The sequence below is a fragment of the Macadamia integrifolia genome, unplaced genomic scaffold (assembly GCF_013358625.1).
Source record: "Macadamia integrifolia cultivar HAES 741 unplaced genomic scaffold, SCU_Mint_v3 scaffold90, whole genome shotgun sequence".
Taxonomy (NCBI): domain Eukaryota; kingdom Viridiplantae; phylum Streptophyta; class Magnoliopsida; order Proteales; family Proteaceae; genus Macadamia; species Macadamia integrifolia.
Genome location: NW_024870574.1, coordinates 505,611 through 532,834, shown reverse-complemented (window position 1 = coordinate 532,834; position 27,224 = coordinate 505,611). Strand labels below are relative to the sequence as shown.

General features: G+C 37.1%; 1 protein-coding gene across 1 annotated transcript in view; it reads right to left on the bottom strand.

Annotated features, from left to right (window-relative positions):
- The window catches only part of LOC122070363 (tryptophan--tRNA ligase, cytoplasmic), a 27,769-nt gene extending 1,255 nt beyond the window's left edge, over positions 1–26,514 (bottom strand). Inside the window, exons 1-11 of the mRNA XM_042634507.1 lie at positions 26,084–26,514; positions 25,869–25,988; positions 25,594–25,779; positions 24,256–24,307; positions 24,042–24,107; positions 23,321–23,407; positions 20,186–20,278; positions 18,984–19,064; positions 12,851–12,922; positions 1,248–1,316; positions 988–1,098 (exon numbers count right to left, since the gene is read on the bottom strand). Of these exons, the coding sequence (XP_042490441.1) occupies positions 988–1,098; positions 1,248–1,316; positions 12,851–12,922; positions 18,984–19,064; positions 20,186–20,278; positions 23,321–23,407; positions 24,042–24,107; positions 24,256–24,307; positions 25,594–25,779; positions 25,869–25,988; positions 26,084–26,301 (1,155 nt within the window). The 5' untranslated portion in view covers positions 26,302–26,514. The remainder of the gene's footprint in view (positions 1–987; positions 1,099–1,247; positions 1,317–12,850; positions 12,923–18,983; positions 19,065–20,185; positions 20,279–23,320; positions 23,408–24,041; positions 24,108–24,255; positions 24,308–25,593; positions 25,780–25,868; positions 25,989–26,083) is intronic.
- Between the last annotated feature and the right edge of the window lie 710 nt (positions 26,515–27,224).

Here is a 27,224-nt window from a genome sequence, read left to right as displayed (position 1 = left end):
AAAAAAAAAAAAAAAAAAAAAAAAAAACTGTATTGGAGATCTTCGACAACATTAATAAACCATTGACATGGCAAAAAGGGTCATAACTATTATTGGGAAACTGTCATAAAATTTTGATTAAATGATACAAAAGCATTTAGAAAACCCAAGCCATTCATCAGATCAAAATCAAAATTGGATCCAAGCAACCAGATGCTGTAAAACAGAGGACAGTGCTGTTGCTGTTCCAAGTCTGGCATCAATATGATGGGGATCATGGACAAGAATGGAGTAAAGTTGTATTTTTCATCCCCTAGATATGAACCGATATATTGATTCAACCTAAAAAAGGCCATCATTAGACACTTCAGTCCATTGCTTCAAATCTGGTCCAATCCCCTTGCCAAGGAGAATTTCCAATCAGCAACTACATAAAATCACTTATGTCAACATATTTTCATACATTTGGAGTAGTCTCTCAAGAAACAGTCGGAACATGGAATATAGTCACAAGAACATGTAAGATTTACTTCCACCATGATAAATTAATAAGTCTACCCAGAAAAAAAAAATGATCATTTAATAAGAACACCAAAATCCAAAGAAGAGATATAAGTCCTAAATTAGGGGCGGATGCCTGAGATTGTATCCTCCACATTATCAAATATGGTAATGCACATGAGAAGATTTAAACACCATATCATACATTTGAACAAGTCCATCTAGCCTGGCTCTTTTATGAATTCACAAACGAAATTCCATTTAAAGAAACTGCAATCACGATACAATCAGAAGCACCAGGAACTTGATTGGCCATGATAACCCTTACAAACATCAAGGAAACTATATTATGCAATTCTACAACTCCATTTAACCCAGCTCTTTTATGAATCAACAAACCAACTATTTATAGAAACTTAAGCACAATAGTACCAAAAGCACGTGGAACTTGATTTTCATCAACCCTCACAAACATCAAGAGGAGCAAAGGTCAAAAAGAGTCCCTACCTCATCAGACACTGCAGCCCGTGCCCTACAATGTCTTTCCACTATTTCGGTTAAAACTTCTATAAGACGCTTCTTCACCTCACCTGTTAGCATCCGCCCAGCAGCATATTCCTAAAAGATAATAAGTACTTCTCAAGTAAGAAAATGAACCAGCCATCCCATCCTGCTATGTAAGAACTGATTCAAGTGTCTAAAGGAATAGAACAAAGGAAACTTTCCCCACAACATGGAACAAGATAGATAGGATGCGGTGATTTCACCTTCCGTATGTGCTCCAGCTCAACATCATCGTCCAGGAAAAAACCAAGGTACTTAATTGGTATATCTACCTGAATAACATAAAAAAAGAAATACATTGATCACAAAGCTAATCCATTGTAAACAGTGAGCAAAATGACTTCCATAACTCAAAAAACCAATATTCTGTGCATACAATACAACATACAGACAATGAGCAAATTCTTCAACCCTGGGATTGTATTGGTAAGAAGGTTTAAGTACTATATTCAAAGTTCCAATTGAATGGGGGAAAAAAAAATAAAACTACATTTGTTGATCCATTCTGAAGGCATTAGTCTTTCAGGATTACACATTGACCTGCCACAAAGTTCTGAGAACACTTCGGTCCTGACTCAACCTGAGCCTGATTGATGAAACCCAATCTCTGTGTGACGTTAGGCTGGTATACCTCAGAATTCAGGTTGGGCTCAGGCCAGAAAACCCATCTACCCAACGGTCAGGCTAGGTCCTTCAGGCCGTGGTCAACTGAACTCAATAATAAGTATTAATGAATTATATCATATATAAACAAATAAAAGATGACAAATACTTCCAGTCAAAGTATTCATTCAAAAATGCAATACCAAGAGACTGAGCATCATGAACTTCAGCTTGGATTAACTTTAGCTTCAAGGATAATAAATAATGAAGCCTAGAAGGACCCAGCCTGACCCTTGACTAACTAATAACTAAATAGATTGGTGTTGATTTCCAGATTAAGTTATAAGTTTAGTGAGTCATTGGGTTGGATTCAGTCAAGGCCGCAACCTGCCAGATGGGCAAAGCGATGATCTTTCTTTAAAAAAGGATATACTTGGTGCATGAGACTCTACATGTGCGAGGTCCCGGGGTTAGTTCTACGCAGCCTTACCCCGAGAATGTCGAGAGCCTTACACCAGGATCTTTCTCTGAGAGGGAATTATTGATGAATGAGAAACAGTCGCTTATGGTGGTCCACTTCTAATACAGGGGTTACACTATAAAATAGGATCCTCCTGATCAGACACACGTTGGATATGCCCCCATCCATCATGTCAACGTACAAATAACTAGAACCATGGTTGGAAGAATCAGAATCAGATTGTCAATTTTCCACCCAATTTGAAGCAGAATCAGCTGGTCCTGATTCCATTCCATAATCGATTCCGGGAGCATTAAATGGAGAAGGCCAAAAATCCGATCCAATCCAGCTACTTCGGCTTAAAAAACCCCAGAAAACATGTATTTCTTGTCCCCAAATGTTCAGAGCTTGATCTTTCCTCTAAATTTCAGCCAAATCTTCTCAAATTTGGTGATCCCCACAATTTTGTTGCTGATCTACACATCTACAGTCTTCAATTGTGCAAAAAGTGAGTGGATTTGTACATCATACCACCCTGCATATCGAGACTCCAAAGTGAATAACAAAGATTTTTACCCCTTTTTTGGTTTGATCTGTTTCCTTCTTCCAGAAAAAAACCCTTTCTAACAAGGACTGACAATCAGGCTGTTCAGGACTTTCTGAAATCCAAGAAACACGAAGAAAATGCCGTAAGAATTAACTGGTATAATGAAATCAGCCAATACAGATTCGAGGTAGAATATATTAATAATTCTAAAAAATTTCTTGCAGATTATCTTAGCCGACAAACATGGATCAACCGCTTGGCAATGATGGATGGGTAACCATCAACCAAAATAAAGGCAAGGCGAAGGCGAAAGGCGAAACTAGCAGACACACTGCTCCTAAGCCAAAGTCGCATGGGCAAAAGAATTCAGCTTCGTTCAAACACCCTGCAACAAAGATTGATCTAACCAAAGACTCACTTACACCAAGTGAATCTCACCAAGAAATCCTACACCAGGATTTTCTCAGCAATGTCAGTTTCAGATTCCTACTCAAGGAACATTTTCTTAGTTTTCTCCTACACAAGGAACATCTCACTGGACCCCCATTTCTCAGATTCAATGGGCACAAAACCCATATGAACCTCCCTTGACCTATTTTCAAGTAAGTCAGCTACAAAACCTTAATTAGCCTACAAAAGTCTCTGAATTTTGCATCACTGAATTTCATCGTCATCATGGACTACCCAATGATGTTTACTACCAGATTAACCAAGTCTGAAAAACCCATTGCGTTGAGAAAAGGAAAGCTTTCAGACAAGAACTAACAAATCTTTCCGTAAACCTTGGCAAACATTTTGAAATTAACAAAAGTTTTCAAAATTCTAACCCAAGTCAATTTTAACCAATTTTCATGACAAGCCTATTTTCCACAAGAATTTGTCTTTATGAAAAAGCAAAAGCAGTCCTACCAAAGGCATGTTACAAAATTATCAAACGAAAAATTACTGAAGATAATATTTTTCATTTCAAGCAAATATTACAAAAATATCTAAAGGCTTTGTTTTTTCAAGACAATTATCTCAAAATTCTTTTCTACCCTTTCACTGACCCCTGGGATATACACATTATCGACTGGGGACTTTGTGAAAGAATTGTTTTTCAACCAGATCATACAAAATTTGTGCGTCATCTACCTATGCTGATCCAAAGTATAATTTATCACACTTTTAAGAATTAGAAATTCGGTCCTGGCTTAGTTTTGGCTAGTGTATGGTAAGCAATGCCTTTGTTTCCAATTCGAGTGCTTTAACTGAGTTTTATGTTGATTTTTTGTCAAAAAAAAAATCCATGTGGTTGATGGAAAATAAAGGTTTTTTTTTTTTTTTTTTTTAATATCCAAAATCTATATCGAACATTCCACTCGATTGGAGAGTAATCTTGATAGTTTGAATCACTCATTGGAGCTCATCGAGTTGCAGGTATTCCCTTGAGAGTTATATGTGTGGAAGTTTCAAAACTGAACGGTACAGTATCATCATGGGGTTGGCTACATGGAACTGATCAAAGGCAACAAAAGAAAAAGACATAATAATTGGTAAAAACACACCTAAATATCGGCCAGACAGATTCTAGCTCTCCAATCAATCCGGTCTAGTCAACTCGCAAGCAACTTAAGGAAACACTACGCCATTCAACGAGATGGATGGTCTATATATGAACACGGGCACAGAATGAAAAACTCTACCAGTCTTTTGTCAACTATCGTTGTTACGCATCCATTCCCGAGGCTGGAGGTAGGGACTACTAATGGACTATCACAAATGAAAGTGAGGGACGGAGTGATGCCCACAAGCAAATAAAACTATTAGGGTACGGGGATATACTCTCGTTATTACCGTACCAACTAAACGAAGGGAAAGATAGACAGAACCTACCTATTCGAGGTCATACTTGGGACAAGACCTAAACTATGCATGTCTTTCCTCACTACTCCTATAGTCATTTTAGGCCGGCCCCTAGCTCTTCTACCTCCTTCAACCTGAATTAGATCACTCCTTACTAGCGCGTCCCTAGGCCTCCATTTGTACATGGCCATATCGCCTCAAACGGCTTTCGCAAAGCTTACCATGAATCAGGGCAGCTCCAATTAGCCCTAATATGGTCATTCCTTACTTTGTCGAAACAGCCTCTCGACATTCTCGGGGTAAGGCTGCGTAGTTCTCGCCCCCCCCTTGGACCTCGCACATGCGGGAGCCTCGTGCACCGGGTACGAATTTTTTTTTTTAAATCAAATTATGATGGGTTCACTCATTACACGGTGTACTAGTGCTTGATCTACAATATTTGTTCTTGTATGCATGTGTTTTGAGTCTTTTATCTGAATTTTTTTTTTAAAAAAATTGCAGTTTTAGATATTTTCTTCATAATCCAAATTTTAAGTAATTAATTATTTTTGGTAAGGTCATGATTATATTTTTAATGTTAAACCACTGTACTGAATGAGAAATTTAGCATTACTGTGTAAACAATATTGTATTTTTTGCCAAAAATAATGAACTGTCATGTTGTTTTTTCATTGTGCAAAACTGACGGCCAGCAATCAACCAACTCAGTAGGCAAATCCAGGCTGGACATATGGGATCCAAAGAGCAGAAAGTTCAATGCAAGTCGTGCAAAAAAATTATCCCAAAGGATCAACATACTAAAAAAGCACATTGGACATAGGAAAGGGGATGTGACGGGATGCCCTGATGTCTTTATAGATGTTATACAGTCTTTCCACAGATAACTGGATGCGTTGAAACTGTATCAAGACTCAAGAGCCAGGCGGACAAAGGAACAGTTCTTGCAGGAGCATACTGCAGCCCAGTCATGCAGTATGGGAGACACTGATGAACAGGCAAATGATGAGTATGAAGCCATGCACGATGGGAGAGGCTTTATTGACATTGAGTTGAAGAGAGAGCAAAGGAGGCAGCATTTTGAGGTAGTTGGTCTAGCTTGGGCAGTTTTGAGGTGGATAAGTAGGCGCAGATATTCTCTATTAGTGGACTTTCTTCCGGGCCTTCATCTTCCTATTCTTTGGTACTACAAATGACTTGAGTCCACTGGCCTAAAAATAGTAGTTTTGAGGGCAGGCAGATCTTTGTATTTGGAGAGACAAGGCAGGCGATAACATCTGAAGCACATCGACAACTGACCACAAGATGCCACTCCTTAAGGAGCCAACAAGAGTGTGGGGTGCAGCTACGGGAGTCAATAGTAGGATACTATTTCAGCGTGTTCTGCTACACTCAAATAGAGGAACCGATTTCAGCATGTTCTGCTTCCTCCTCCTCCTTCCCTATTTTTGCACTTCCTATTGTCTCCTTTCCCCCACTTTTCCCCTACATTATTCCTTGTTTCCTTCCATCTGGGTGCCTTGAGACCAATGAAGTTCCATCCCTGGGAAGAACTCCAATCTGTAACGGATCAGTCTATAGGCAATGCCTTAATGACATAGGAAACTCCTAAAAGGCCAACTCAAGTAACCAAAATTGGAAACTACATGGACCCCTACAACTTACGTTTCCATACTAGTAACTAAACTAAGTTAAACGAAGTCCAAAATTTAAAAAATAAAAATAAAAAATGGAGCCCATAAGGCCTAACTGCATCAATGGTCAAGAAATATGCAACTGAGACTAGTAAATATGCAGTAAGGAGTGACGGGGTGCTAATTGGCAGTAGCAGAAGGGCAATGGGAAGTCCAAAGATAACTTGCATTGTAGTGGCTAGGAAAGACAGAAAAACATATAGTTTAATAGCTGCTGTGGCTTTAAAAAGAGTGGAATGGCAGAAAATGATTTATTAGCCAACCCCAATTAGTTAGGATAAAGTTTAAGTGAGTTGAGTTTACCAGAATGTCAAAAATAATCTTTTATCACAACAATTCTGGGTGCAGATAAAGCTTATAATTGAATTGAGTTGACTTGATGGTTAAAATCATCCGATGACAACAATTATTCACTTAGAGCCCGTTTGGTATCGTTCCAAAAAAACGTTTCTACCATTACTGTTTGGCAACCTTATAGTGTGTTTCAGTTTTTTTGAAACAAAAATTGGGAAAAAACGATTCGAAGGTCAAAATACGGAACGACAATTTGTTGTTCCGTCCGTGTAGTTTCGTTCCAAACTTGTTAAAAAGGAAACAATTTTCCAAATATCGTTCCCAACAAAATCCACAAGAAGCCCTATCACCTTTCTTTTCTCCCCTTTCACCTTCGCGCACACAGGAGAACGCTCGACCTAGGGCAATCGATAAATCAGGTAATCTTCTCATTCTTCTTCTTCTTTCTTCTTATTAGAAATACCCTGCTGATCTAGGAAACCTTACTTCAGCTTCAAGGAACAAACCACTGTAACAGACCCGGTTCAGCCCTGCCCTGTTCCGATATGTTGTTGACCAGATGCAAAGATATGAAACAAATGGGGTTTGCATTTTGGAAGAGTTCAAAAACTAGTTTATAAATTTGACTTTCATTTACAAATGTTTGGACAAAAACATAACTAAAATTTCATTTGTTCAGATAAGATATATGCTCTTTGAGTTGGGGAATTTCACATCTGGTTTTCAGAAAAGAGCACTAAAACTAAGGAAACAGAGCATGTGAACTAGAAAATGAAGTATTTTGTCCTTGCAATTATTGATGTTTTCTCATCCTTTGGCTCATCTTTTTGAAGCAGCACCTTTTTATAACTCCTTAAGTTTGTTGTTGTTAGGATTTTGGTAGTACCTCAAGATTGAACCCTTTAGTTGGATGGATACTAGATTGGAAGATCTTTGTCTTATGTTGCTTATATTACTTTTTGTTTATTTACTACAAGAAATTGTTATTTTGGGAAATTTTCCAAAGCTGATTTCTCTGCATGCATGTAAGTTTTATTTACAAATGTTTGTATCATATTCAGAAGATGAGCTTTGTTATTTCTTTTTTTAGTGCTCAGTCTTTATTATTCAGAATGAATTAGAAAAGGAAACATTATTGGTTAAGCTAATTGATGACAACTGAATTGAAGTTTGTGATACATATTGGGCTTTCTATCTCAAAATTGCATTGATTTTATAATCTTATATTATTGAAGAATGTATAATAACCCAGTATGCTAACTTTTTACGCTAACTTATAATGTCTAGTTATTTTGACTGGAAGTAGTATCCCTGCCGTTAAGTGGTCAGAACTTGAGACCACTATTTTCATTGAGGCCATAGTTTTTAAGACGCTGATAGAGATGGTAAGGCAATCTCCGCCTTACGTAAAGTGGTGCCTTATGGGGTTTTTTTTTTTCACATTTTAAAATTACTTAATGAAGATTCCAAGTATAGATTTTTTATTGGTAGGTGTATGGTTTTGTTAACACTTGAGATGTATGGGATCAGCTTTACTCCACTCAAAATAACCAAAACAAACAAAACAAAAACATGATTCACAAACAGGGTTTGGATTTTGTTAAGGGTTTTAAGAAAGGGCTTTGAGAAGGAATCAAGGAACAAGAAAGAACCACTGATCTAGGCGACCATTTTGCTCCGACAGCGGTGAGCTTCATTCTTCTTTGACAGGAGTAAAAATATGGTGGATGACCTTAGGGCTTAGGCACTCATTTTGGCATCATAGAAACAAGTATAATAAATACTTGTATTTTTTATGTCTCATTTTCTTTATATTTATAATTTTGTTTCATAATTATGTATTTATATTATATGTTAATATGTTATGATGATTGATGATTGATAATTGATGATTGATGAAGATGAACTTAGTTTATTCACTTTATTGATTTGTTTTCTTGATGAATATCTTACATTGGTATGAATATAAACCTTTAGTATTTATTTAACATATGAGTAATAGAATTCAACTAGGATTTGAGCCAAATAGATTGGTTTTATAAAAAAAATTACACAGGAACGTTTTAGTCAATAAGGCGACGCTTTATGCCCGCCTTAACGCTAAGACGCTCCGAAAACCCTTAAACGCCTCCATCGCCTTACCGCCTTAAAAACTATGATTGAGGCAATGAAAAAAGTTGTGAAAAATGGTCACAAATCCGATAATTCATTTAACAAAACTGGATGGGAGGACATTACAAAGCAATTTCAGAAGGCTTTAAATCGTACAGTTGGGAGAGAACAATTACGCAACAAGATGAACATGTTGAAACACGAGTACCAACAATTCAAGAGACTACTTCACACAACTAGATTTGGGTGGAACTCAATGACAAAATCAGTCACAGTTGATGATGAGTCCGTATGGGATAGGGCAATACAGGTACAATAGATCACTAACTAGTTGAATTATTTCAAAATTAGATTATTATAAGTAGTACATCTGACATATACAATGACTGCTTATGCAGGCAAATCCAGGTTGGTTGAAATACAAGAAGTATGGACTAAACAACTGACCAGATTTGAGCATGATATTTGGGGATGCCTATGCTAAAGGAAACTTAAGGGTTGACAACGTTCAAGATTTGGATGGCATCGAAGCTGATAATACTGTTGATATTGAGCAAGTCTTTGAATCTCCTAGTACCCCAATGCATTTAGGCATGAATGACCCCTTCCATGAGGATACTCCAACTCCAACTCAGACAACCACAAAGCAAAATCTTGATAGGACACCCATGGGACGAAGAAAAAAGAGCGCCAATAAGGGAGATAGCCACGTCAAGGACTTGTATGGGAAGTACTTATCCATCAAAATTGAGAAAGCATCTAGTACTTCCGTTACATCTCCTGTTCGTGGTGGGGAAGATGCATCTCGTCCTCGAGATTTCAGTGTGAGTGCATGTGAGGCAGTATTATCCTCCATACCGGATATGTCAAAGGAGACATACTTAAAGGCCACCAGTTGTAAGTGTGTTGATCCTAGTTGGAGGGAGTAGTTTGTCTGTGAAGAGCCTGTTAAGAGGACTTGGCTTTTAGATGCCTTGGAGTAGTTTAGGGGCAATGGGCCCTTTATCTGATTCTATTGTTGAGACTAATTATGATGGTTTGTGTTTGAAGGCTACTTTTGATGATTTTGGATTCAGGACAATACTTTCGATGATGGCTACATGTGTTTTATTTCTTTTGTTTTTTTTTTCCATTGATGAGTGTAATGTCGAACATGTGTTTTGGGTTTGAGACAATAAGTCAGATTGTTATGTTTTATAGTTATTTGTTTGAAATTGATAAATAGTTGTCAATTTATTGCAGTTATGTCAAATGCATTATGTGAAACTTCTAGTGATGAAGAAGATATAATCATTCACATGGGAATGGAATTACTGAGTGAGACTATATATACTCAGGAACCATGTAGGGATAGTGTATTTTCAGGTGCTGTCATGATGCATGAGGTATTGAATGGACATGCCAACAGATGCTATGAAGAGTTTAGGATGGAACGTCATGTCTTCCTCAACCTATGTGATTATGTTAGACATAGGGGGTGGTTGAAAGACACGACCAACATCCGAGTCGATGAACAGCTTGGAATGTTCCTATGGATTGTTGGGAAGGGTTCCAGTGATAGGGACACCCAAAATCATTTCAACCACTCAGGAGAAACAGCTAGTCGAACATTCAATGTTGTCTTGATTGTAATGCAACGTCCGGCTAAGGAGAAAATCAGACCACCAGACGTCAGTATGATACCAGCAGAGATTGCACAGAACCCGAAATACTACCCTTTTTTCAAGGTAAATATGTTAATATGATACATGTTTGTAATTAAATATATGAATATTTATATTCTTATATGTAGTGACCATTTAATTGTCAATATATGTCATAGCACTGTATTGGCGCCATAGATGGTACTTACATCCATGTGGTAGTTCCAAGAGAGGATCAAACTCGATATAGGAATCGGAAGGGGATCACAACTCAAAATGTGATGTGTGCATGTTCATTTGATATGCGATTCATATATGTGTATACGGGATGGGAAGGTAGTGCAAATGATTGTCGAGTACTTGAACAGGAAAGGAGTGATCCTCGATTGAGTTTTCCACATCCACCTCCAGGTATTAACTTTATTCTAGTATATTAGATTTCATTTGAGTGTATACGTAATAACATATATTATTTTTCGTTTGTAGGAAAGTATTATGTTGTCGACTCTGGGTATGCTAGCCAATCTGGATTTTTGACACCATTTAGGGGTGAGAGATACCATCTACCGGACTACAAAGGGCGTAGAAGATCCCCAAGAACAGCAAAAGAGTCGTTCAATTATAGGCATTCATCACTTCGGAATCTCATTGAACGTACATTTGGGGTATTGAAGAACAAATTTCAAATTTTAAAGCTAATGCACCAGTTCCTAGTGAAAGTTCAGGCATCAATGGTACTGGCATGTTGTGGGCTACACAACTATATTCGAGAAGAGCATATTACTAATGTTGAATTCGTGGGGATGAATGATGATTTAAAAGTTCCAGAAGATGACTTGAATCCGCCACATGAAGATTTTGTTGATCATTCTATAGCACAATCAAGTCAACGAAATAAGGCAAAAGATATGAATGCCACTAGGCTAAGAATTACAAATGCAATGGCTAGACAACAAAGGATGCTTGAACTAGTTGAAAACTGAAACCGATAACTATTTTGACAAAGCTGTAAACCTAAATTGATGTTTCAAGTGATGTACTTGTTTTATATTACATTTATGTATGTGGTACAAGTTGATATATTATTATGAATGTCATATATTTGAATGCTATATTAACTTCTTTGATATTTAAATTACTGTTACAGATGACTTCTTCTATGCCCCCACTCATAGTAGCAAATTGTGAAATTTACGGGAAGAGTTGTGCTAAATATACAACCAAATCAGGTAAAAATATTAGAAGAGAATTTTTCAAGTGTCAAGATTCATGTAATTTTTTCATGTGGGTGGACCAACTATATCTATGTAGATGTAGTAAAGGTCAATGCAAACTACGAACTGCGACAAAAGGTCCAAAGAAGGGACAATATTTTCTATGTTGCCCAAATTCAAATGGGGTTATTTATTTCTACGATTAATCTATACCTATAGATAATTTTAGATTTTTTTTAATTTGATGTTAAATTTCAACGACCCTAATCACATCTATTATTTGACATAGGTTGATAACCGTGGATGTGGTATGTTTGTATGGTTGAAAAATGAAACACATATCTCGACCATACAACATGCATTATGTTCAGAAAGCTCAACATCAACATCAACATCATCCACACCACCGTCCATTTCGAACGAGTACATGAAAGGATATCTGGAAGGGACACTTAAAGGATTAGAAGACCAAACAAATAAAATGAAAGACATCCTCCATGCATTCAAGTCTTTAGACTTGGACAAAAAGTGAAAATTTGGGAAATTATGTAATAATTAACTTGGACAAGGCATTGTTAATTCTGTACTTTATTTATCCGTTTGAAACCATTTTTTTTTATTTGGTATGTAGTACTTTATTGTCCCAAAGGATTAGTAATTTCTAAACCTATTTTAATGTTATTTCTGTAATTATTGACTTAAAAAAAAAAAACTTTCTGAAACAAGCATTACCAAATGGCATAACTGTCGTTTTTCTGTTCTGAAACTGTTCCAGAAGCAGATTCACCAAACAGCCTTAAATCGTTTAAAAACGGCGTTTCGACACAGAAACTGAAATTTCCGTTTTTGACACCAAACGGAGTTTCTGGATCAGAAACGATACCAAACAGAGCCTTAGATAATTGTTTAGGCAAGCCTTTCCAATTTGTGGGTCCAATCATCTAAACATGAGAGACTAAGCAAGTTATGATAGCCGTCCATCTGTGCACCTTAATTTATAGAAAAAGACTATGCTCTACACTAATGATAGTATTGCTATGTATCAAACTATACTTTGATTCTTTGAATATGATCAAGGTACAAGACCTCGTTCTATTTTACCAGGTCAAAAAAAAAAAAAGATTCCAAAATAGTGGCTACTACAAGGTATCATGGCTTTGGGGTATTTTTCATTTATACTTTTGTTTGACAACCGTACAATATAAGCAAATGAACGTGTTTTGCATTGTGAGTGGCCTTAGGCAGACATAATTGTGTGACCATGGTTCCAACCTCTCCAGTCATCCATTCAATAAATTATTTAGGCATCTAATGGTATCTTCTAAATATCATGGCATGGATGAAGATTGGACTTCCCTGATTACATGGATTACTGTGCAGTAACAAGAAACTGATACCTCTAGATTTGCTCCATATTTCCTGTGGTTCTCTATGCTATCTTGCCCACCAGAAAATGCATATTTATTCACCTGACGATGGAAACACGCATTCTAGTTAGTATATTGGTATCCATTACGGTAAAGAAGAATAAAAAGATTATAACACAGCAAAGCACCGCGAAACCTATTGTCACGATTCAACGAGGGTGTTTAATGGGCCAAAACTTATGCAGCATAGCATGGTTAGGAACTTTAAAATTTTAAAAAAGGTTCTCATTTTATTATTCTAATGTGTATGATATGTGATCTCTTCATGAGATGAATCAAATATTTTGAATACTTCATGAAAAGTTAGTCATCTCTGATTATTTGAAGGCTTCTAACTGGTGCCCTGCATAACCTGCATACTCTATACAAGCAATTATATTCAACAAAATTATTTCTGATATTTCAAGCACTCCTGTTTATCTTTTGTTGTTCCTTCTCTCTGGTGTGACCGACCCTTTTTTGGGTTGGGGGTATGGGGCGGAGGGGTGCCTTTTTTCTCTCCTTTTGGAGAAAAGGTAATTATGTTCATGGAATTAAAAAAAGCAACCTGTACACAGAGGATGCTGTACAAAAGCAGTAGTCACCACCCAAAAACCCACACTTTACATCCAAGACCCCCCCCCCTACAATTGCAAAATGTCAAAACTCCCTACTCATTTATAATTTCATCCCAATTGTCCCATATACAAAAAATATTTAACCCCTAATTCACTCACTGAAGACAATAGTTGTCAAGGCAACTAAGCACTGAAGGTGTTGGAGGGGGACCCTAGGCAGCAAGGAGCTTACCTAGGCACCCCCAAGGCATGCAGTATATGACTATATGCAATATAGCCATGATAAGTTTGTATAACTATGCGTATATGCAACATAGAAACCATATCAATGCAATATGATATAATTCTGCTAAAAATGATCTAATATGAGAAAATCAACATACAATAAGCAACACAAGATATAATATAAGCATATTCATTGAAGAACAAAGCAATAAACATAAGTCAGCACGAACTCATGAAGTGTCAACAAGACGTGTTGTTGCCTTGGACCCAAGAAAGAGCCTAGACGCCTAGGAGGTACCTAGGCGACGCCTTGGCAACTATGCTGTAGACAACAACCAAGAAATCTGGCTCTTATATATTTTTTCCACATCTGATGCGCTTCTCACCTTTGCTTCAAATATCCTTGAGTTTCATTCCTTCCAAATCATCAAAACACAAACAAATGAAATCATCCGCCAAAAAACAACAGCCATCCCTTCCATTGGGCCTCCCTTCATTGCACCAAAACTGCCAATATGTATCCTGGAAAACCCAAGCCAAAACTCAAGCCACCCCTTCATGCAATCCAGGGTCACAAAGGCCTACTTTGGGATTGCTACGGGCCCATAAGAGTAGTAAATAACCCAATTTAAAGATATAATTGCAATTCTGTAAATAAATGGAAGTTCTAGACCCCTTTTAGACAAGGCGGTTGGACAAAGTTTTAGAATTGAGGAGTATTTGGCAAATAAAATTGAAAGAAAAGGGGTTTTCTAACACTAAGAATAGAACCAGCGGTAACCTACCTATAATATGATTGAGAGAACTCAACTGTTGAGGCTCCAATTAATGAAAGTTCCTATCTAGGTTGCTAAGCCACAAACCTACGAAATCCAAGAACCATTCATCCACAATCTGGAAATCAAAGAACAAATTCCTGAAACGCATCTTGGTGGTAAGAACAGGTTCCCATATAGTTGCACTTTGATTTCTCATAACAGGAGGGGATTTAGGGAGTGTATTCAAGGGCTTGAATTGCCCTCGGGAGGACTGCTACTGCCCCCAAATTTCAGCCAAACAGAACTGATTTGATGGGTTTGTGAGTTCTCTTCTCTGTCCCAACACTACCGCCCAGCAGGAGAAGATGAACAGTAACAAAATATAGAATAAGAATAATGGAAGAAATTTCAGGAAGAACAAAAGATAGAAATAGGTGTTGATTAGGAAGGAATCAGGCCTGAGTAGAGGAGATTAGAAGGAGAAGATGAACTGTAGCAGAAAATCTATTCAAGTTGCACAAGTGAGAGACCAGTTGTACACAGCACCATCCATAAAAATTCAATCCCATCAAACTTTAATTTGATAAATTATTGGCTACATGTGTATATATATATATAGAGAAAGAGGATAAAAGACCCCTAATCTTATCCAGAAACTGAAGCGAAAATTTAACTCTACTCTATCTCCTATGATTCTACCAACATGAATAAAATAATAACGGAAATTACAAAGTAACCCCTAACTAACCTTGCATATAACAGCATCAGTTCTCCCGCTCTTAAAAGAACTCGACGGACCAAGTTACCCCTGTAATGAACCCATTGATGAGGTGGCACATATCTCAGGGAAGATGGCCAAACTACAAATCCATGAATAGAAAGATGAGGCTGGCTCATAGATGGAGAAGGAATCTATTGCCATTGAGGGATATCCAGCAATGGGTAAGGCGACATCAGAAACACATGCTCCCCTTGTTTCACTTTGATGGTGTCTGTGCAACATCATATAGTATGGAAGCCTTGTGCACCATCATATAGTATGCCAGTCTTCCGTTGTTATGATCATCCTAATAGAACGTCACGATGCTCTAGGGGGCTGACTAGACAAGACACCTGCAGTGAAGCGACCCAAACTGTAAATTAAGTCATACGACTAGATCAACATCTTCTCCAGCATCAAACTAGAAACCTCACATACAAAATTTTCCTGAAAAGTTGTTTCCAATGTAGGTTAGCTTCCGCTTCTGTGTATGTGGAGATAAGGTTAGCTTCCGCTTCTGTGTTGACAGCTATATGGATTGTCGTCGAATCCTAGTCATGCAGTAAAGCACCCATCTGTCGGGAAAAAGGAACCTTCTCTACTAGTCTATCAGAGAACAGAGTAAGACTAGCTGAGTTAGTTTCAACCTTGTCATCAAGACAATAATCAATGTTATCATTTGGATCAGAAGGACAAGGCTTATAAACCTCCAAGTCATCATTATTGTTCATATTTTCCAACAGTGTCTCAACCATGGTCACAAAACAGGTCTTGTTGGGGACACTTGTTACCTTTGTCACTACAATTGCGGCACACAATATTCTTCAACCACTTGCTACCCTTGGAAATCTGTGGCTTCTTTTCTTCAACCTTATAGGCCTCAACTTTCCTTTCTTTGGTCTTGGGTATAGGACTGTAAGATGAAGAAGTCTTGAGCATGTTCTTCGAGTAGTTGTACTTTTCTTCCACTGTCTTAGCATATGCAGCTTCGATATCAACCAATCCGAAATCCCCATTACCAGGCCCTAACAGAATCTTTGTATTTAGTCCACTGAAGTACTTAACACCGGTTGTTGATCAGTCTCCGGAAGTCTCCATCTAGAGGACAACTTATGGAACCCCATGGTGTGGGTATCCACATCTTTATTGACTTGAGGAAAGTTGACTATCTTGTGGAAAAGCATCTTCTCAAAATTAGGAGGAACGAATTTTTCATTCAATATTTGCATCACAGTGAATTTGATGAGGATAAGCTCGCACTTTTTGTCATCTAGAAAGGACTTGCATGAGAAACTTACAAGAGAAAATCCTCTCGACTTCAGTCTTCCAGTCAAGAAAATCCACCACAGACACATACCCAATGAATTTGATGAGGATAAGCTCGCACTTTTTTGTCATCTAGAAAGGACTTACAAGAGAAACAAGAGAAAATCCTCTCGATTTTAGTCTGCCAGTCAAGAAAATCCCCATTTCCCTTCTAGCTGACAAAGTTTGGAACCTCAACCTTGACGCCATAAGCCTTGTCCGTAAACTACCAAGTGACATCCTAGAGAATTGGCTATGGTGGTGATCTCGAAGGATCATTTGTAATCCATATAGTACCAATTACCAAACGAAGAAACTGGTGTAGACATTCCTACTTGGTCTCTTCTATTGATAGTGAGGCTCTCCAAAATTAAATTCACCTTGGAATTGAGAGCTGCTATGGTTGCTGAATTATCCTCACATCTGGCTTCAGGATGTGCCATGCTGGTCAAGTTTTGCTTCAACCTTTTGTCGACTCTCAACGAGTTCCCAATATAGTTTATGCAACTCAATGTTGGTGATGTGAGGCGGTGATGCAGATAAATCACTTAATGGGCTTACTTTATTAGAAATAAGCCTTGTGTTGGGTTATGTATGTATTGGGCCTTTGATCCCATGAGTTTTCTTTGTAATAGATCACTTTAATGGGCCTAAAATATGGGTAGAAGGTAGGAAAACGAGATTTGATTCACTATTTTAGTTAAACTCTTGTTTTGAGTCTATTATCTTTGTTATTTCAGTTTCCTAATCAGTTTAGGTTTCCCAATTAGTTAAGGATTGGGTTAGACCTTTCCTTTTTAGTGTTTGAGTTTGTTTTGAGTCTTCTATATAAGTTTGTAAGGGGCTACAACATTGTACACGAATTTATGAATGAAATTGTAGCTTTTTGCTGCCAAAATTCTGAGAGAATTTCTTCAACAGCTGAGATGGCTGTGGGTGAGAGGCCCAGGGTTGAGATAGCCATCCCACCCACATCTATCCCATCTCAATCCTTCTTCTCTCTTTTTTATTCTTTCATCATCTTCTTCATTCAACAAGAAATGAGTATTGTTCTTCAATTTCCTCAAGCCTTCTAGAAGATAGTATGTCACACATTTTTTTTCAGATTAATCAATTCAGCCATCTCATCGAACTCAAAATTTGACCAAGCATTTAGGAACCCTAATTTGGAGATTGATTCAAATTTGGACCCTTTCTAATGGCTTGATCTGGAGATATTTGCAAAATACCAATTTTGCCCTTCCCTTCTCAAGATCTGGAAAAAATTACTATTTTGTGTTCAAATAGTTAAGAGTTTTGCTTCCATTTGTTGATTCAAGTTAATTCTTGAAATCAAAGATTGTTTGCACTTTATTACCCTAATTTCTGAACCCCAATTTTGTGCTGGAAATTACTATTTTGCCTTCTGCCCCTCACAATTATTGTTTTGTTTTATCTCCATAGTTGCTGTCCTATTTTACTCCTAGTCTACATTATGTGCATCTGACCTATCCTTTGAGTATAGATCCTTGTCAACTGGCTACTATTTTGATTCTTTTGAATATAGTACTACATTAGGCAGTCTTGTCATGGTTTGAAAAGTAGAAGAATTTCGACTATGATACCAATCAATGCAATGTCGGGTCACAAAACCTTGCTTTGGGATTATTGGGCAAAGAAACTACCTTTTTCAGGCAACATCCACCCATCAGATTCTCATGAACCAAAAAAATCCACCCAAGTAAATGATATATGAGTAAACCAAAGCTAAGTTTCCAGAACCAAGAGAGAGAATGAGTGGTGGAACAATGCATTACAATGGAGAGAATGGCTCCTATATCCTCCCAGCCAACAGTTATATTAAGATGAGATAAATTACAATATGAAAATGACTCTAATTCCTATCCATGACAGCAAACTAACAAGAGAAAATATAAGAAAGAAAATAAACTAAACTAATCCAACTTAGCCAACAAATTAAGTTAGGAATACAAGGCACAACCCCCACAGTATGGAGGTTCATGGACCACCAACCGAGACTAATACTTAACATCAACCATTCAGTTTATCATGAAACTTAAAATTGTTTCGAGGATTTTCGTTTTACAAGAGAAAAGATAAGAAAGAAAATAAACTATACTAATCCAACTTAGCCAACAAATCAAGTTAGGAATACAAGGCACAACCCCTCAGTGTGGAGGTCCATGGACCACCAACTGACACTAATACTTAACATCAACCATTCAGTTTATCATGAAACTTAAAATTGTTTGAGGATTTTGGTTTAAGTGTCCTACAGGGGGGGAAAAAAGGTTAAAATTACAGATCAAAGTTAAGTTCACCCATCTCACTGATATTCCCCCACCATATAGTAGGCACTAGGCACTAGGCGCTAGGCGCTAGGTGCTAGGCGCTAGGCACCAGATGCACAGAAGAGGCAAAGTTACTGACTGTCCTGCCTATATGCAAAAGTAAATTTGGCAATTAGTAAATCTGGATGAGGAAGTTTAAAGACATACTTTGTTTTTTATGACTTTAGCAGAGTCCGTCACATAAATTGCAGAATTTGGATCACTGGCAGACATTTTCCCAGTTTCCCCCTGCAAATATCCAGATCAAATGGAACATGTTATGCTTCACAACTAGCAAAATCAATAAGAAGCAAATTTAAAAGCTGAAACTAGGAACCAAATGGACATTAGTTTGTCACATATAAGCCAAACTCTTTTTCGTCCTTCATTGCTTGTTGTAGACAAATGCAAAAGTAACACACAATCAGATCTTTTTACTGCTGCAAATATACCACTAACCAAATTTTCAGGACGATAGCTACCTTTCACACAATCCTTTCAGAGTTTACAGGACATATGCACAACCAATGTTGTGTCCTCTTGTGCAAGGAAACATTTCAAGCCTTTCTTCTGCAGCTAAATAATCATAGTGCCAATTTGTTTAAACAGAAACATATCCCAAAAAATCGACAGCTAGTTATATAACTTGTTTGGTATTTGTTCATCATTTTGTCTATGTCCTACTTTTATTGCACACGACAGGGTAAAATAGGTAGTCATGGGAGATTTGGGCTGTGTTTGGTAGCCAAGAGAAGAAAAGAAAAGAATAGAAAAGAAATGAAATGGGAAGAAAATAGAAAAAGTATGTATGTTTGGTTACCATTAGAAGAAAAGAAAAGTTTTTGTATTTTCTTTTGTTTTCTTGTGTTTTTGGCAAGATTATTTTTTTGGCAGCAAAAGAAAACTTCACCATTCCCAAGGTGAATTTTGAATTTCAAAAAAGAATCTTCTCTTGATTGAGGACATGCCAAGCACAAAGAGAACTTCTTAAACCAAGAAAAAAGTACATTTTTCTTTTCTTTTCTTCTCTTGGCTACCAAACACAGCCTAAAGGAAAAGAAAAAAATCCGTCCACGTAATGAGGGAGGTCTCCTTCATGGGTGGCAATATTACGATTAACCAAACCATATTTCTTAATAGACAAGAAAAACTATAAGTAATACTCCAAATTTTTGGGATTGAATTTCAGTATATGTTCATTCCTAATTTCCTACACAATTTCATTTTGTTTTATCCACAATTGCAATAGATATCATGGTGATATTCACAACTAACAGGAAAAGATAACAAGGATACACAAAACTTTAGCATATAGAGTTTGCCAAAAGAATTCAGCATCCATATGAAAGGAAGCAAGAGAGTAAGAGTACCTGCAGGGCAGGGAAGAACGATGACTCAATCAATGCAGGCTTCTGATATCCGATCCTAGGAGCAACATCTCGTGTCATTCTGAAATAAGGATCCTGAGCAAATCCACCCCCCCCCCCAAAAAAAAAAGGGGTGTATGGTTAGTTAGGAAGAAAAGTAAGAAGCAATTACCTTGATCCTATGAGATGCATAGAAAAGAAATTATAAAAGGCAATGGTGATAAATTTCCAGTGCAATAGAACAATTTACTTGTGAAAAAGAGGACCTAAACATAGTACTTGTGATTCATATGCATAAATAGAGATTCTCTAAGTAGCACATATAATAATACATATTTTTTTCATATTTTTGAGCTCTGTGTTACCACAAGAAGAAGGTCCCATAAGCCAACCTGATGAAATGATCATAAACTTACATACTATAGACCAGTCTTCTCCTGAAGGACTTGTGATGGAGCAGCGTTAGTGAGAAGAGGGAAAATCGCACAAAAGGGGGAAGAGGATCACACACCATGCATAAATTCACTAATCTAAAAATTAAATTCACTCTAAAAATTAAACATTGAGTTATGTAAGTATATAAAGGGAAAATAAAAGACTACTCCTACTTAGACTCCAAACATAAACCGACTTCTCTACCTCCTACATATCCTACTCAAAGACAAATAAAAGGCATAATGTAAAACTAACTACTAACGGCCCTTGTTAGACCAAAAACCTAGGTTGGACCGGTTCTTCTTGAACCTTGGCTTCCACAGTCGGTCCTACTGGTCCAACCAGGTAAGTGTAACTGTATCTACATCAGCTTGCATGTGAATTGTGCTCATTATACCCACAAATGGGAGATGGGGTAGGGAATGGTGGTGGGGGAAGGGGAAAAGAGAGACTTGAAAGGAAGGATTAAATATCGTTATTGGTCGCCATATTGGTCGGGTAATTTTAAGAGACGTATTGGAGCATATAGGGGCAATCATTTATGCACGCAAGTTACTATGTATATACTGTAAGAACTGCACTATCATGGGCCAATCTTCCTCTCCCGTATGGCCCCTATTGCTATCAATCGGAGTCGTCCCAATCAGCATAACCGCCCTATTCCTTGAAAGTAGCAATTGGGGATGGAAACTGCTTCTAAATTACAACTATTCGATTAATCCAGACTCATTGGTTGGGCAGGGAGCCTTTTACTGGGGCGAGTGGGTAATACTTGAATAAGAGAATAGGGTTGAGGGCTAGTAATCAATAAACTCAAAGCATTTAATGGGGAGGAACCTCTTAGCAGGCATATGTTCCCATAACGCACCCAGCATTTGCTCCCATTGGAGCTTTCTCATTTTCCACCTGACGTATTTCTTGCTCCACTCTCTCAAGTCTTCTAGCAATATCCATGGCTACTCAAAGCTCTTTCATGCTTCCCTTTGCCAAACTCAAAGAAGCTTCCATTTATAAGCGTAGGAGGCCAGTATCAAAGAAACACAAGATACGCTAAAGATACGCACAGAAATGGATAAGATATACGTGGAAATATATTTTTGCATAAAAAAAAGTATAAATAAGCAATATATAACATGTATCATGCAAAAAATTTATAATGGAGAACACTGTGTTGAGAGACAAGTGCGTTCAATTGAAATTGTTATAAAGGGTGAGGTTTCTTACATGTATAATAGTTTATTGTCGAAATTTTGTGAAATTTTAAAATCTATGAACAAATTGACGCAATTATTCATGTTTGATGCAATGATTTAGTTTGCTTTACCTAAACCTACTCAAGCAAAAAAAAATACAAATTAAACAAAGATTTGCAGGAAAAAAAATTCAAGTTTTATCAACTTACCTATTTTGAACTATGTTTAGCTTCAATGGATGATTTATGCTTCAATCTTCTAAATATCAGCTTGATTGTAGATTTTGAATCATTTTCTATGAATGATTCAAAGTCCCAAGTCCAAGAAATTAAAGGGAGATCGATTGTGCGATTGTGCGATTGTGCGATTGTGCGATTGTGCGATTGTGCGATTGTGCGATTGTGCGATTGTGCGATTGTGCAATTGTGTTTCAAATTTTGGAAACTTAAGTACTGCTAGTGAGAAGAACATGCTTTGTTTCGAAACTGAAATAGGTTCTGTAGATATGTATCTTAAGTATTGATTTGTATCGGTGTTTATTGGTGCATAAAGGTTGTGTATCAGTGTGTATCATACATAAGGATACACATCCTTTTTAAAACTAGTGTATCGTATCGGTCCATATCGTAAACCTTGCTTGAAAGGATGATTATGATCGTTTAAATTAGATCAATACGATGGACCAATACTTTAAACCTTTCTTGAAAGGATGATTATGATCATTTAAATTAGATCAATTTCAGATGCATACCAAGTTGGAAACACCAATCCCGCAAGCCATTCAAATGGCAACATTATGGCATGTAGAATCATAGCATATTCTTGGACCTACATTGGCAAGTACCTAACTTAAGTTTCTGATTTTCTGATTACAGGAAACATTATAGTACCAACTACAAGAAAAAGTTTTCAACCGTCCAGGAAATTTATAATGGCAAAAGATAGGGAATTTATTAGCACACATTGAAGGCAGGGAATGAAGTTCACAACAACAGAAACAGCTTTAAATGTCCATTTGATTGTAAGTGGGAACGCAGGCATACACATGTACACTCTACAACAACAACCACATCACAGAGCCTTGTAGGCTCATACAGAGGACTAGAAACAGTGAACAACATACCTCCCAAAACATTGAATTATCCCATACACCCAAAAAAAATAAATGGAAGAGAGACGGTTACAGGCTTAGAGCTCCAACATTCATCATTTTTACATTTTAAGTTTCAATATTTTTCATTAGCAATTTTCAAATTTTAAGTTCAACTAGTACACAGATCACATAAAAGATATATGTTCCATGTTGTTCACATGAACAATTGTTTTGCATGGATCCTTGTAGCCGACCCCATTAAGTTGGGATAAGGCTGAGTTTGTTGTTGTTCTTTGTTGTAGTTGTTCACATGAACTAGTGGATTCAGCAGAACAAATTGAACATTTTAGTCCAGAAACATAGTACAACTTCATAACATCTCCAAAACGAATAAATAGTCAACCCGGAAGACATTACCTGGTCAATTGCACATGGAATCAAGCAACGGAGATCATCTTTGCCAGGGAAGAGGTGGGGGAATGAATTGGGGAAGGATGGAACAGCCTGCAATCAAACTTAAGATGTTGAGTGTCTACAGTAGGTAGCAAATAGCAATGAGGTATCATCCAATGCTATTTTAAACAGGCACAATTAGTGCCTTCCATTTTACTTTTCTCTTTAAACCCAGAGTGGTTTTAGGGGATTCAAAGTTTACAAATTTAATTTCAAACTGCGTAGGCCCATATTTGCTAAAATTGAGGTACTGTGACCATGTTCAATTTTTATTTCAAAATGTGAAAAACCTAGCAATCAATTTCAAATTGTTCATCATTACATAACATCATTATTTGCATTAAATACAACAGTTAATTATGACATTATCGCTATATCACTATATGATAACAGTACATTGTATTAAATTTCCGTTTCAAATAAATAATCCATTCTCAATGCTTTTAATATAAAAATACTTAAAAGCTTAGATTGAATATCCATATTAATGAATTTAAACCAAATAATCTGTATGTATGTATTATTAAGTAAAAAAATCAAAGTTCAGGTTATCAATGAAAAGCCAAAATAAGAGAGAGAGAGAGAGAGAGAGTCTAAACTAGCACTAGAAGGAATAATAAGCAACTACAACTCCAATGGAAACATAAATTGTTATAAGATCAAATGACTAGGGCAGCAGACCTACCTGCACTGGTGGAAAACTAATTTTACCAATATGATCTTCAGGAGTAAAACCAAATATTCCCACAACCTGCATTGCACCGCTTGACAAAATAATCCTTGTTATTGGGTTAAGACAATCAAAACAAAGAGGAAAATGTACAGGATGCAATCACAGAAGAGAAAAAGAAAGCGGTTGTGAGAAATTTTTCATATAAGAGGTTCAGCTTGATCCTCACCTTATTGAATGTGACACATTTTGCAACTCTCACCATATTTTGGTAAAAGGAGCTGCAGCAGAGAAGTCTAGCATAAGCACAACCGCACTAGAGCAATAAAAAAATGACTTCATATCATGTGCTACAACTTACAATTGCTTATTAGCTGTAAAACAAACACAAAGACAGTCCACTTCAATTGACAGAAAGTGTGAACAGAAATAAACAAGGAATGATTTCAAAAATAAATCCAGATTTAAATTGTGTAGTTCTCACTTAAAACCATATATTCAGGTTGACCTGTTCCTATGGAGCTTGGAAACCTTGAAGATTGTGGCGATTTTAGAATTTTTACTAACTACACACCCAAGAAGAAGAAAAACTTGAAGTCTTATACCCTTACCATCATAACCAATAATAGTCATAGCCCATTCTTTACCATGCGACGCAACCTACTTGTCTCATAGTTTCTATTACTTCTTTTGTCCCTTCCACAAATTCATGTTCATCGCGCCTTACCACATTGGAGGCCTTTGAACAACATCAAACAAACCCAGGACTTAAATAATCTCTATGCAAGCACTGAAGACAAGAAAAAGTCAGATAGATGCTTCAATTTGGCCCAATGTCAAAAATATACGCGAAGCGCCAAATGTCCATCCATTTTCAGACAAATGCAGTAACCTTTGTTGCTTTTTTCTTAGTCCAAAGGCCTTAGAACCAATCATACTATAGATTTCTGCTCAAAGTATGCCATCTTTCTTCTTCCTCCTTCTAAGGTTGGGTTATGGTAAGGTCAACTCCCACTACAAATATAATTCAAGTTAAGTTGCTTGTACTTACGGGAGGATATACCAACAGGTTCTTTGTGCATCACCATGTCTTTTCCTCTAGTTATCCAATTTTGTACCTCTTTTCCTCCATATAAATTTTTTAAGGTTAAAATAAAAGATCAACTTGCCAAAACAGTGTAAGCAAGCATATTAGCCATTGACCAGCTAATCCATGTGCATTGCAGGACTAGATATTCCAAGTGCTAACAGTAAATTCAAAAGTCTACAGCCGGCTTCCTAGATAATACCTATAGATTACCATTCAATAGTAGGTACTGTAGATTAGATAACTTATAATCTCAAATAATACCCAAACAAATTAATAATTGCAAACCAAATCTATAAAAGTTCTCACTGAATTATTCTATCTTAAAAGGCGGGTTTTTTTTTTTTTTCGTCCTTAATTCTCATAAGACAAGTGTTCACTGGTCTGCACCTTATCTTGAACCGCCTAAGAAGATCCAAAAAAATGAACAGTAGCCCCACACAATTGAAAGCTCAAGTAGGGAAGGTGAATTATACTGACCCTCCAACATAATCAAAATCTGTGAAAATAAAGGTTTTCGTAATGTCAAAGCCACAAGCTATAATATCTTTTGCATTTTCACGAGCAAGTCTTTGACACTCTTCCACCGAGAGGTTTTTCCACATGCACTTTTCGTCATCCGTTAGTTGAATCACCAGTGGGACCTTGAAAGCATCCTGCAAGTATCTGCATGCGATTGTTCACAGAGCTCATAATCTAAACCCAAAGACAGTACAATATTCAAACATTCTTCGGTTCTGAGAAAATGAATGTACTTGGTGAACATGAATGGAATGAGATGGCCCAAATGCAAAGCTTCCGACGACGGCCCTCTTCCCGTATATAGATAGAATTTGTCGCCTCTTTCATACGCGTCAAGGATCTCATTAAAATCCCTATAAATTATTAAAAAAAAAAAAAATGAAAGTTTGCGCATCAATTCATGAACTAGACATACAGGGAGTGATTGAGAAGAGAATATAATTGAAACCTGTGAGCGAAGAAGACGCCTCGGCGAAGGAAGACATGAGGAGGACGAGAGGTAAGACGTTCGACGCGACTAATTAGGGATTCATCGAGTCTTTGACAACCGAACTTATCAATGAGCTTATCGTAATCGATCTTTCCTCCATCCTTCGCCGCTACCTCCCATGGATTCACGATCTGATCATCTTCTTCCTTCTGCTCTTCTATTTTGTTCGTCTCCATCTCTCCTTCTCTGTAATCGAAAGTCGAACTCGAAACAGGTAAAGCAGGAGAGAGTGAGCACTGAGCAACAACGACGATGGTAGGAGTATGGTCTCGGCGGCACAGGCAGTCTAGCTCTGTAGCCGTCGAATTGGTCTGAGAATGAAGAAGAGATTCTCGCGAGTCGGGTAGCAGGGTTTGTGTTCCCGATGGGGAACCAATCAGATTGCTCCACGTTTACTATGAAAATTAGTATAAAAGGGAATCGAGCTGCGAATTAGGGGAAGGTTTCTTGGGTAATAATAGAGTGTAAAAAGTTTATGCATTGGATTATGGCCCAGACACGTGATATTCATTGATGTACATATTGGTGGATCTGGGCACCATTTGATAATGTTTCATCTCTACCATTTTTGCGTTTTCTTGTTCTTAGAAACTGAAAAACAGCCTAAGAAGCGTTTGATAAAGTTGTTACGTTTCGCCCATTTATAGAAACATAAATCAAAATTTATCCCTATTTATAATTCTAGAACCGACTTGTTTCGTTGTTTCTAAAAACGAATTTGAGAGAAAAAAAAATGTTGTTGTGCCCGATAAATCTCTCAACTATTTAAACCTAAAAAGAGGCATCCGACCCTTCTCTCCCTTTTGGGCATCCGATAATACTATTGGGTTTTTTAGTGGCATTATTTCTGTAAAAAACATTTTGAGAAATAGATTTATCAAACACCAAATGGTTTCTAAACATTTGGGCATCCGTTTTTGTTTCCAGAAACGTAAAAAATTGTTTCTACTGTTTCTAAACACAGAAAAAGCAAAAACATTATCAAATGGTGTTGGATCCCAGCTAAGGAGAGGAGCCGGATCCCATATTAAAATCAAAAGGTAAATTTACAAATTGATGAGATTGAGGGTTACAAAACTCCATCAACCTAGTGAAAAGT